At 38.9% G+C, this 13,200-nt stretch overlaps 1 protein-coding gene across 1 annotated transcript in view; it reads left to right on the top strand.

The window, feature by feature from the left end:
• Positions 1-13,200, top strand: part of Ralgapa2 (Ral GTPase activating protein catalytic subunit alpha 2) — a gene marked incomplete at its 5' end in the record, with an annotated part of 268,892 nt that overhangs the window by 67,325 nt on the left and 188,367 nt on the right. Inside the window, 3 exons of the mRNA XM_033761011.1 lie at positions 4,014-4,181; positions 5,134-5,271; positions 11,186-11,334. Of these exons, the coding sequence (XP_033616902.1) occupies positions 4,014-4,181; positions 5,134-5,271; positions 11,186-11,334 (455 nt within the window). The remainder of the gene's footprint in view (positions 1-4,013; positions 4,182-5,133; positions 5,272-11,185; positions 11,335-13,200) is intronic.

Here is a 13,200-nt window from a genome sequence, read left to right on the forward strand (position 1 = left end):
GTTGTAAGACTTTGTATTCCTTGTGAAATTTCTGGTTTATTTGTATAATACTCTCTACAGATGCATATATTCTCTGTCACATGCCTCACAATCTGAGCAGTTTGGAGCACTTTTTGAAACCATGTCTATTCTTTGTATTGTTTCGTTTATTGGTTGCTTTTATTTTAAAGAAAAGTTTATTAAAATATGTTCATTAGATATTGTGGAAGAGAAAGTAAAAACAAACTGCATAAAACATTGCCATCTTTGCATCCGCCACTGATGTTAGAGGAGCATCGTTCCAGGTATTTCTATGTGTGTATGCTGCCAGCTTGCCAGATATGTAGATGTTACACCTACATGGAAACAGACAGAAAGCAGCTGGCAGGCTACAGGGCAGTCTCAGATGAGCTGATAGGCGTAAAAGAACTGGATGTCAGGTGTAGAATGGGTGCGTAGGACACATAGATAGACCAGCTGGCAGAGACGGAAGTAAGCAGGTGGGATGATGGAGATAGAAATCAGCAAGAATAGGCAGGCAGGCAACCACAGGCAGAGACAGTGACATGAAGCCAGACGGGTCGACCCGGGTGGAGATAAGAGTAGATAAGAAAAAGTGCCAGAGGCTAGGAAAATAACTTCATGAAAGTAGCATCTTTAATTCCTAATGAATTCTTTAGTGTATCTTTAATACAACTTTAATAATAGTTCTGAATTTTGTTACTTGAACTTAGAAGAAAATAAAGCAGAATAAGAAATTGTTGAAATTCAAATAAATGTTCTTTTTATATAAGAAATATTAAAGATTTGTCTAATTTAAAAGATTATAATAGTATTAAGGTGTTTAAATCATTTTTAACTACATGTTATAATTTTAGGTGATATTGTTGATTTCCTGATGTGAAATATAAAAAGAAATTAGCAGTCTTATATTTTTTTCAGTTTCTTCTCTTCATTTGTTAATTTTATTTTAAACTTATAAGAATACCATCATTTGGAATTGATTTTGGAATGTTAAAGTCCAGAGTTGTTTGGTCTTGCTTCTGTGTTTCTCAGTCATTCTTCTTGGTTCTGCAGTCCTGACCACAGCTCTGGCTAGCTTTGTCTTTGAGTGTTTTCAGTAGAGCTCCCTGGAACTCCCTTGTTCAAGTTCTTTTAAGATGGTAAAAGTTCTTCCAGGAATGGTGGCGCATGCCTGTAATCCCAGCACTTGGGAGGCTAAGGCAGGATCACTGTGAGTTCGAGACCAGCCTGGGCTACATAGTGAGTTCCAGGTCAGTCTCAACTACATAGTGAGACCCTGTCTCAAAACCTACCCTCCCCCCAAAAAAGATGGTGAAAGTTTTTCTTTTGCCTTTGCACATGATTAGCTGGATATAACAATCTTGGGTTACTCATTTTGCAACCTTTCTATACATACAAGTTAGAGGCAGGAAAATCTCAAATGGTTTACAACATGTATTCCTAACCTAAAATCTAATATTTATTTCAGCTTACACACATTAGCTCCTTTACTCCTTTCCAGTTTTTATTATGTATTTGAATATACTGTCAGCATATATAATATGTATATATCATAGCTTTCATATAGCCATATATATGCTTAATTTAGTTTTTGAAAAATTCTGTTATGTCTATTTCTCCCTAAGTATATGACATATAATATTTTTCATTTTACTGGAAGGGTAGCTTTTAATATTGCCCCTAATTCAAGTCTCTTGGACACCGGTTCCTTCTGGAGACGTCTGCATTTCATTTTTGAAGTGTACCCTTTCTGAGTGTTGGGTTCTGCAGCAGCAGCTGTCTGTTCTCTGCACTTTGCTGATCTCAGTCCTGTGTTAACTGCTTCCTTGTGAGACACCATATTAAGTCGGGTGGTGCCTCCTTTGGAGGAAATGTGAGTTTCTTCTTCTGGCTGCTTTCCAGATTTTCTGATTATCTTTGATTCTCAAAGGTTTTACTGTAATGGACTTTGTATTTATCCTGCTTGTCTTTCTGAATGATTCTAAAATCTATAGATTTATATCTTTTATCAATTTTTCAAAATTCTCAGCTGTTTTTTTCTTCAATCATTGTTTCTGTCCCCCTATCTTTCCTTCTGCATCTCTAACCATGCATAGAATAATCTTTTCATTTTGTGTTTTTTTTTAATTATTTATTTACTCTGTTGTTCTCCCCACATACATACTTCCTGTGTGCTGGAGATGGAACCCAGGCCTCGTGCATGCTAGGCGGGTGCTCCTGAACTGAGCTGTATGCCCAGCCCATTCCCTTTTTCATTCTGCATATTTTCCTCTGATATTTCTTCTAGTTTTCTCTTAGCTATATCCATTCTGTCCAGCCCATATACATTGAGTTTTTAATTTGTATTTAAAAAAATGTTGGGCCAGGGATTTAGTTCAGTGGTTCCACTGCCTGCCTCACAAGCACAAGGACCCGAGTTCAATCCCTGGTACCAAAAAAAAAAAAAGTTAGGTACTTTAGTTTTTGATACTCCCATTACCTATATGGTATATGTGTTTATACCATTGTCTTTTTTTTTTTTTTTTAATCATGATTTTGGTCAAGCTGACTTCTCATATTTCTTATTTTTAAATTAATGTTATATGTCATATTAACAAGACTGTACAAGCAATTTTGGTATTGTTTTAATTATTTTATTTTTATTGTTCTATTTTTTGACAGGGTCTTGCTAAGTTGCCCATTTCCCCAAGCTGGGCTTGATTTTGACATCCTCCTGCCTTAGCCTCCCAGAGTGCTAGGATTATAGGCATACACTACCACAGCTGGCTATAATTTTGGTTTTACTATGAGAATATTAATATATCAATATACTGTAGTCTTCTCATAGCAGAGATTGCTCTTTCCTGGAATTTGGTCATATGGCCATCATAGCTGAAAATTTACATATGAACTGTACCTGTGTTAAAGTGTCATCTACCTATAACTGAACCCTCTGGTGTGAACCTTAAGACCAGTATTTTTTGTTTGTTTGATACCTGGGATTGAACTCAGGATCTAGAGCTTTTGAGGCAGGTGGCAAAACCCTTGAGCTAAATCCCTGGCCCAAGATCAGTATTTTTAAAGGTCTCAGAAACTTGGGACCAAGACCTGCATTTGTAGATAGCCAACTTTATGATCGTGGAAAATAGCTCCTGTGCTCTGAGGCTCAGTGTCCTTGTCTGTGGCATTCAAGGAGCCATCCATTGAGTGTGTAGTACTTGTCCTTCTTGTCCACCTTGCATACAGAAATTGTCCTTAAATCTGGAAAGCAAAAGGCAAATAAATGCATCCTCCCTTTAAGTTCTTGTTTATGTTTTTAGAATCTTATCATAATACATGAAAAAAGTCTGGTGTGCAAATATGTAGGGAGTTTTTTAATGATAAAAGATCCTATGAATACGCAGTGCTGCACATGGCCAGTGGCTCCAGTTAACATTGGTGCCTGTCATTAGTGGTATTCTGATGTATGTTGAAAGCTATCTCAAAAGAAGGGAAAGAAGAGAGGGAAGAAAGGAGGGAGGAAAGAATAAGTGAAGGAGGGAAGGAAAAGGAAAAAGAAAAACCTAGTAAAACCCTGACTTAGAACAGTTGCTCACTTCTCCCACCATGGCCATGAAAAGCCATGTGATATCACTGAACTGAGGCTGAGAAGAGCCGGCACAGCTGGGCCCTTGCAGGTAGCAGCTTGTCTATTATGTCAGAAACTGGTTTGGATTTCCTGGGGGAAGTGCCAGGTTGTGCAGTTGTAATTCTCTCATATAGACAGTTAAAATATATGTATAGATAATAGCTTGATTGTTTTTGGCGAAAAATTCAGAACATAAAAGTTATTTTTAAATAGCATCATGTTTTCTGGCCCAGTTAAGAAAACAGCTTTTTTCTTTGGGTATGTGGTATACACATAAACACATGGTCTTATATAGTGCTTTTGCAAGCCGCTTGTTTCAGAAGTTGGTGATTATTGGAGGTGGAGGTGTCAGCTCTGCAACCTGAGCATATTCGGGGTTAAAGGAGTTTCCTTTTCCTTTCAGGCATTTCTGTTGCCTTCCTGTGACATAGCTATAACTAGGAAAGTAGTTCAGGTGTATAGAAAATGGATCCTCCAGGAAAAGCCTGTGTTCATGGAGGAGCCGGATAAAAATGACATTGCCCAAGAGGATGCTGAAAAACTAGGTATTTCAGAGACTGATGCCAAGGAGGTAAGCCCCTCCCTTGCCCTTTGAGTTGAGTGTGTGTATTTTAGTGCAGTCTACTTGCTTGGTTTGAGGTCCCACTGGTCAGACACAGGCAGATGGAGTTTTGCTTACCTTTGTTGGGGCTCTGGAGTTGCTGACTTCAGTGGAGGCCCACTTCAGAGAGACATCATCTCCTAACCTTCAGGCAAGGGCTGTGTGTATGTGACAGCTTTGATAGTCACTGTCACAGACATGTTTCATAAACTACCATACTTACACATTAAAAGTCACAGCCTTCTCTTTGACTTGTTTTAAACAGGTAGCATTTGAAGAAACTAGGTTTTAGACTGTTTGAGTCTACTTTTCTTGTGCAGTAGACTGTGTCAGAATCAACTAGGTTTAAATATCTGGAAGGACTCAGGCTAGCAGCTCAGTCTCCACTGCATGGCGGAGGTGGTGGTGGGGGTGTGGGGGTGATGGTGGGGTGGTTGTCATCCATGGTAGGGGAGACTGGAAGTTGGGTAAATCTAAAACTATAGACTGAGTGGAACACCTTCCTGCAACACAAAAGAAGCAAGTATATTTATATTCCTGGTGTGCTGTCTTGAAATTTAAAATGTTTCCAAATCTTGACTGTATGCCTTAAGAGGCATATTACTTTTAAATGTCTGTTAATTCCATAATTTTGCCATTTCAATACTGGTGAAATTATTTTAAAAATTAGTCAAGAGATCAAAATGCACAATAGAGAAAACAGGCTCTGTGTGTGTCTGAGGCCTGTTCTGTGCTTCCCAGGTGCAAAGCACTCATGACCCAGTCTTGTAGCACATACCAGCTTCTGGTGCTGGTGGCAGAGGTGAGCAAGCAGAAGACATCTGTGCTCCTGGAGCCTCTTTCATGCATTCTGCTGAGCATCAGAAGCTCAGTGTGCGAATGCGGTCTTGCCATGCTGTTAACAGATTGTTGTTTTCCGAAGGCCTCCTCAGACGGTTCGGGTCATAAGCGATCTTCCAGCTGGGGACGCACATACTCCTTCACAAGCGCCATGAGCAGAGGGTGTGTGGCTGAAGAGGACAGCACCAGTGTGAAGGCTGGGGCCCAGGCTGTGCTGCAGGTGTGCTCACGGGTTAGGGGCCATCTTTTCAGTTTTTAGTCGGGGACAGCTCTTCTCAATCTGAGGTTTCTATCTAATTTTCCATCTGCAATTGGTGAGGATTATTTTTTTTGTTGAAGACATAACTGGTTGCAGGTTTTTTGAGAGGGATCATTAAACAGTGAATGTGAAACGTCTAAGATTTAAATCTCAAAAGTACCTTCTAAGCACATACAAGTAGATATTTGGATTCCAATTTGCAAGATAAACTTGGTGATTATATAACCTTATAAGTAAATATTCTTCTTTAAAATTGCCTGTTTCAAATGAATAATGACTAGTGTATGGTTTTGAGATAGTTATCTGAAATAATAGGTAAAATAGAATCTATGCCGTTGGGAGTATTGCAGAGAGCAACTTTGGCTCATGTCTTAATCTCTTTAGACGTCGGGCTTTAAGTTGAAACCTAGGGATGGGAGGGTTTTCTCTCTAGCCCCACCAGCTTGAAGCTTTGTTAGAAATGTCATTGAAAACCTGGGTGGCTCTTATTCCCTGCTCCCTGGCCTCCATCCCAGCCCACTTCTAAGTTTATAGCTGTATCCATGTAGGTATATTGCACATAGAAGCCAGGCGAGGATCTAGGGAAAGCTGGGCGTGGCACATGTGTCCCCCAGTTTTGAGTGATGCCAAGCTTCTGTCATCAGTCTTTCTATGCAATTCATTATCATAGTAGGTTTTCATTTTCAAGCCAATTAACATTTTATTAAACAATATGAATTTAAAAATTTGTCAAATAACTTGAAATTAACTTTTAAATCAAGATAGTTTTTCTTATGCAGCTTAAAGCTCCTTGGTGCCACTCCTAAGTAGGGCCTGTGTCCCCGTTACACACATGCTTGGAGGAGTCCCTACCCTTTTTTCTCTTTGTGACTCCATTATTCCAAGTGGATTAGCATCAGAAGATATCTCTATAGTTCTATGAAGCATTTAGTTTGGATTGAAACAGTTTTTTCCTTATTGTATCCAGTACCTTCATTCTTTCCTTGGTTTTTTAGGAAAAGGGGCCAGGTGGAGGTTTGATGAGAAAACACTCTTGTACTTGGATTTGATGAGTACAATTTGGGCAAATTAATTTTGCCTTAACTAACACCGATAAAGTAATAAATATTCATGCAGTTGGCATTTTGTTGTTTTATAAAAAGTAAAAGTATAATAAGTGACAACTCCTTACTTTTACTTGGGAAGTATCAATTTCAAGAAGCCAAATACAATGAATTAAAAGGATCTGTCCTCCTGTATATCATTTGTGATGTGCTCTTTTTAAAAAGATTGTCAGTGAAACTACACTACAGCTACTCTAATTTGTCAGTTAAAAAGTGTTTTATATTTTTTCCTACTCAAAAGATAGTAAGTTCTTTACTGTTAATGCTACCACCTGTTACCAACTGTTATAGTCATTATGTGCTTATCTCCCTGTCCCCAAAAATAGTTTTTGAGAGATTTTTTTGTTAGGTTTTTTTTTGAGTAAAGATCTCACTCTATAATTCATGCTGACCTTAAGCTCACTATGTAGTCCAGGCTGGCGTCAAACTTGGAGTGATCCTCCTGCCTCAGTCTCCCAAGTACTATAGTTACAGGCTTTCCTGGGAAATTGTGACATGGTATCTTTTTACTATTGCAGAATATAATCTCAAAGGTTATCACATTTTAGTTCATCTGCTTTCTTTTGAGTATGTTTATTTTACTCTCTGAGTTAGCCTTGGAGTTTTTTTGAGATTTGATCCATTAATGAGATAGAGATGCCATGTTTACTACCACATACTTTTTAAAAAATCTTTATTAAATTTATCAGTACATTTTAGGTATATAATACAGTTACATTCATCAGTGGGATCTTGTACCTTGGATGACATATCTTGGTTCTTATTTTTCCCCATTTCCCAGCCCTCTCTTCACACCCTCCACCCTTCCCTATTTACAGACATTGTTCTGTGTTTTTCCTTTTCACATATTTTTTCTTTTCCCTTTTTACCTTTCCCCTACCCCTCCCACTTCTTCTACTCTTTTAGGCCTTTTCATCCAATTACACAAAGTCAGTTATCCATTTTGATCCATATTTACACTTTTAGTTTTTCACACCAGAGAAACTACTCAGTATTTATGCATGTGTGATGTATTAATTTCACTTAATAGTATGGCCTCAATGTGCATCCACTTAGCTATAAATATCTATAGTTTCTCATTCTTTGTGGCCAAGTAGTACTCCGTTTTATAAAACTCTGTTTTATCTTCTTTAGCCAGTCTCCACTTGATGGACAATTGGGCTGTTTACAAATTTTAGCTGTTACAAACTATGCCACTATAAACATGGATGAGCATATATTTCTGGGGTTTGATTCTTTTAATTCTTTTGGGAGGAAGCAATACTTCCAAATTTATTTCTGAAATGAAGTATTACTTTGATTCTAAAACCAGGGAAAGACCCAACCAAAAAGAGAGAACTACAGGCCAATCTCCCTAACAAACATAGATGCAAAAACCCTCAATAAGATACTAGCAAACAGAATACAGAGGCTCATCAAGAAGTTCTTACACCCTGACCAAGTCGGATTTATCCCAGGGATGCAAGAATGATTCAGTATACGTAAATCAATAAATGTAATATACTGCATTAACAAAGTCAAGCACAAAAACCATATGATCATCTCAATAGATGCAGAAAAATCATTTGATAAAATTCAACACCTATTTATGTAAACTGCAAAAAATTGGAATAAATGGTCTTTATCTTAACTTGATAAAGGCTACCTGAAAAACCAACAGCCAGTATCATACTGAATGGTCAAAAACTGAAAAAGCTTCATGCTAAAATCAGGAAAAAGACAAGGATGTCTACTGTCACCACTTCTATTCAATATAGTTTTGGAAACAGCCACAGCAATTAGACAAGAGAAAGAAATAAAAGCAAGAAGGACAGGAAAGGAAGAAGTTAAGCTGTCATTATTTGCTGATGATATGGTACTCTACATAGAAGACCCAAAAAATACTGCCAAGACTTCTAGACTTAATTGACATTCAGTAAAGTAGCTGGGTACAACAAGGTAAATACTCAAAAATCAATAGCCTTGTACACAAACAACAGACTCACTGAGAGTGAAATTAGAGAAACAATCCCTTTCACAATAGCAGCCCCAAAAATGAAATGTCTAGGAAACAATTTAACAAAGGACCTTATTGAGAACTACAACACTCTGAAAAAAGAGATTGAAGAAGATATAAGAAAATGGAAAGACATCCCTTGCTCCTGTGTAGGAGGAATCAATATAGTGAAAATGGCCATACTTCCAAAACTGCTATACAGATTCAATGCAATCCCTATTGAAATTCCAACAGCATTTTTCACAGAACTAGAGAAAGCAATCCAAAAACTCATTTGGAACTACAAGAGACCTAGAATAGCAAAAGCAATTCTAGGCAACAGAGACATGGCAGGAGATATCACAATCCCCAATTTGAAACTATACTACAAAGCCACTGTGATAAAAACAGCATGGTATTGGCAAAGAAAAAGGCCTGAGGATCAGTGGAACAGACTGGAAGACACAAAAACAAATCCAGATGTACTCAGCTACCTCATCTTTGACAAAGGAGCTGACCATCCTCAGTGGAGGAAAGATAGCCTCTTTAATAAATGGTGTTGGAAAAACTGGATTTCAACCTTTCAAAGATTAAAACTAGACCCGTATCTTTCACCATGCACTAAATGAAAATCCAAGTGGATTAAAGATCTAAATATCAAAACAGAAACACTAAATTTGCTGGAAGATAACTTAGGTAGAACTCTTAAAGATATTGCCATAGGAAAAGACTTTGTGAACAAATCCTCAGTAGCACAGGAACTAGCACAAAGAATCAACAACTGGGATCTCATCTTTCTGAAATCTTCATGGCCTAAGAAATCACAAGCACAGCTAAGAAACAACCCACAATGTGGGAAAAAATTTTACCAGCTGTTCTTCAGACAAAGGTCTACTATCTTGAGTATAAAGAACTCAAAAAAGTCAGACCCTCCCCCAGACATAAAGACCCAGTTCAAAAATGGGCATCTGAAGTGAACAGACATTTCTCAGACAAAGAAGTAAAAGCAGAAAATAAACGTATGAAAAAAGGTTCAACATCACTGGTCATTCGAGAGATGCAGATGAAAACACTGAGATTCCATCTCACCCCAGTAAGAATGGTTGCTGTCAAGAAATCATCCACTGGGAATGGTGGCAAATGCCTGTAATCCCAGCACTTGGGAGGCTGAGGCAGGAGGATTTCTCTGCATTCAAGACCAGCTTGGGCTACATAGTTCTAGGTCAGTCTCAAGTGCATAGTGAGACCCTGTCTCGAAACACCAAAAAAAAAAAAAAAAAAAAAAAAAAAAAAAAAAAAAAAAAAGAAAGAAAGAAAGAAAGAAAAGAAAAGAAAGCAACCAATAACAAATGCTGGCAGGGCTGTGTGGAGATAGGAACTCTTCTTCATTGCTGGTGGGAATACAGACTGGTGCAGCCATTGTGGAAATCAATATGGAGATACCTCAAACAACTAGGATTAGAAGTCCCATTTGACCCAGCTATTCGTCTGCTTGGTATCTTCCCAAAAGAACCACATACTTTTTGTTTATGATGCTGAGCACAAGGATATCAAAGAAGACCCTGCTGTAGTCCCTTTCTCATTGCTGGGTGCCAGTAACTGACACCCACACCCTAACTGAGGAGAGGTTTATTTTTTGGTTCATATTTTCAGTCCCAGACTGCTGGCGCCAAGGCAAGATGGTTTAGTCCAGGGGCATGGGAAAGGAAAAGCTGCTCATCTCCTGGAAGACAGGAAGCAGAGAGTTAAGGGAGGAGATGGGAAGAGAGAAACCCTTCCAGGTCATGCCTTCAGTGACCTACCCTTTCTGTCTGACCTCACCTAACAGCAGGTGCCCCCATAATCCATCTACCTGCCCAAAGCCCCCCAATCTGATTGCATGAGGCTCTTGGGGGACATCTAGATGTAAACCATCACAGGACTGTCCCTCCAGTTAGATGGAGCTGACCCATCCTCATCAGATTGGTGTTCCACGATACCTGAAGTTGATAGCTGCTGGTATCATCCTTAGAGGTCCCACACTGCTCCTCTACAGTAGTGGTTCGAGGCAGCAGCTTACTGCCTGACAGCCAGGGTCAGTGCATCTTTAATTTTCTCACCCAGCTCCCTTGTTGGCAGCGGACAGTGGGTCCTGAGGGTCCAGGACAGAGCATAGAATAGTCTGTTGATGGTCTAAACCTTTACAGAATCTGGTTTTCTATTAAGAATTCACTTAGATCTTGTATCCTACTGTACGACCATCTGTTTCTCCTATTAAATCTGCCCCTGGAGGTGAGCAGTGTGGCCGTGTGGCTAGTTCTGTCCAGCACGCTGCTGCCCCTTGAGGGCCCAGGCCTCTTGGGTGGTATGGCCCTACTCCACTGTGAAGCAGCAGTCCACAGGTAGAGAGACTTGGTAAAATCAGAGTTCTGTCAGAGTTCTGCATGCCTCCCCTCCTCTCCTACCCGGATTCGAGATCCTATCAGTTTTCTCCCTCTTACCTTTTTCTATTGAGAGGGCATCAAAAGGAAATCTTCATGTCTTTTATGACCCATAATACTTCTAAAGTTGAACCACTTATACGTAATAATAATTTTCCCTTTGGAAAAGGTTTTCAGTATCTGTTTTAGTGATTTTCAAGAATGAACTAAAAATAGGTTAACCACTGTCAGTGCCTGATGCCACACTGAAAGAGAATCAGTGTGAAAATTGCCCAAGGAGGTGTGTTGGTGGACAGAATTAGCATTGTTATCTTTAGGCAATGTTTGTCAGATGTATATGTTGTTATATTTTCTAATATAAAACTACTGATTTTCAGGTATTTCTGACAAATGCTGCAAATGTTTTTCTGCTGGAACCTTGCGTTGAAGTTCCTGTGCTCTTGAAAGAGCAAGTTGATGCTTGCAAAGCTGTTTTGATTGTTTTTAGGCGTATGATAATGGAGCTTACAATGAATAAAAAGACATGGTAAGTTTGTTTCAAAGTATATTGCAAAACAGATGTTTCTGTTCTCCAACATAGTTAAAATGTTAAAGTTTCCATTTACTTAATGGTTTTACAAAGTTAACAATAAAACAATAATCAGTCTTTTGTAACAGTTTCTGTGATTTATAAAGAAGGTAAATACCCAGTACTTGGGTAGTTCATTTGTTTTCATTATTGTTTCTTAAAATGCTCTCAAACTAAATCATATTACTTAATAGTAGATTTTTTCCATTTTAAACATCATCAGACAGTCTGTGGAAAAGCAGTATGGTGTTTTATACTGTCATTGTTCATAAGCTCAGGAGAGGTTAATTATCCTGAAATGTTGCAAATTTATTTTTGTTGCTTAACTTGATGTTTTAAATTCACTTTGGAAAAACAATTTTTTAAAATGATGAATTATAAGAATGATTAATTAAATAGTGCAGTAAAAAATTCAGTGTCTTCGTAAAAGTATGATTTTTTTTCCTTTCTTCCTTTTTCTCTTTTTGTGTTTCTCTGTTATTTTCCTCAAGGTAGAGAGTATGCTAGATATTTCCTGTCCTCATCCTATAACAACTAAACACACTATCCCATCTTGCTAGGTGTTTCTGTGTTTTCAGCAGCAGACCAGAGAGCTTGCTGTCTCTTCCTGTGTCTTCCTATTCCTTTCATAGCGGTTCTGCCTTAAAATGCCTCTCAGGTCTGTCCTGTTGAACATTGTCTTCTGACCCATCAGTCCATCCACAGTCCCCAGTATTCTTCTGCCTCAGCTCCCAGCCCTGGCGTCATCCATTGCAGATCAGCAGGGACTGCGTCATTCTGCACGGGAACTTCCACAGTGTCACTCTGTCTGCTGGATTCCCAGAGCAGGTGGGAATGGTGCTTTACTAGGAATCTGTCTGCACTTGGTGTGCAGGAAGGAAGCCAGGTATCCTGGACTGCAGGAGCTGCAGGTCACTGAGTCTAGCCTTTTTCTTTTGAAGGTCATGGGTGGGTGCTGAAGAGCCCTGTCTTACAAAAAGTCCACAAATACAGAAACCACAAGTGTCAAAACAATGGCTTGAAGCTATAAATTTCAGTGTCATCTTCCTTGGTCTTTTAATTAGCACTGTTTGCCAAGTTAAGCCATCCTTATAGCTAGGAATATTAGAGTGATGCACAGTACCATTTAAACAGAGTTAAATGCCATATGAGTAATGTCAAGGGCAAAGAGAAATGCTGGCATCTTCTGGCAGAGAGGCATGCTCTTTAGACCACCGCTGTATCAGTGGTACTGGGTATGTGAGAACTGTGAGTTCTGTAAACCATGCTTCTAGTAGCATTTGGATACTTTTGACAATACTATTTCAACACTAGTGAAAATTCTAGGAAATCAAATTGAGCAGTTGTGCTCTCCTTAATTATTCAGAGATTGCAGTGTAAAAATATAAAAAGACAAATTGTAGAAATAAATGTAAATACTCATCAAAATAGTCATTGGAGTGTAGAAAGGTACGGGACCTGTTTCTCAGACAGGTATCTTACATTTAAGTACAAGATGATTGTTGTCTTTTCCCTCTCTCTCTCTCTTGTTCTTTTTCCTTCCCTCTTTTCCCTGTTCATCTCTTTCTTTCTACCCAATATGTAACTGTTGAGCCTCTCCCGTTGAGGGTACAGTGGAGAGCTAGATAGACAGGGCCCTGCCACAGGAGAGCTTCAGCATAGTAAACACATAAGCTTTAGCCAGTTCTAGGTGTGAGGAGTAGTGGGGAGGCCCAGAAAGTTCCAAGTCATGGGTCAGGGAGAGCCTTTCTGAGAGAGCAGCTATATGCAGGTCACATAGGAGCCTTCCTACAAGAGCAGCAGAGGCAGAAGCCCCCATGGTGG

Source organism: Fukomys damarensis, unplaced genomic scaffold (genome assembly GCF_012274545.1).
Source record: "Fukomys damarensis isolate Sample0158 unplaced genomic scaffold, DMR_v1.0_HiC HiC_scaffold_7, whole genome shotgun sequence".
NCBI classification, from domain to species: Eukaryota; Metazoa; Chordata; class Mammalia; order Rodentia; family Bathyergidae; genus Fukomys; species Fukomys damarensis.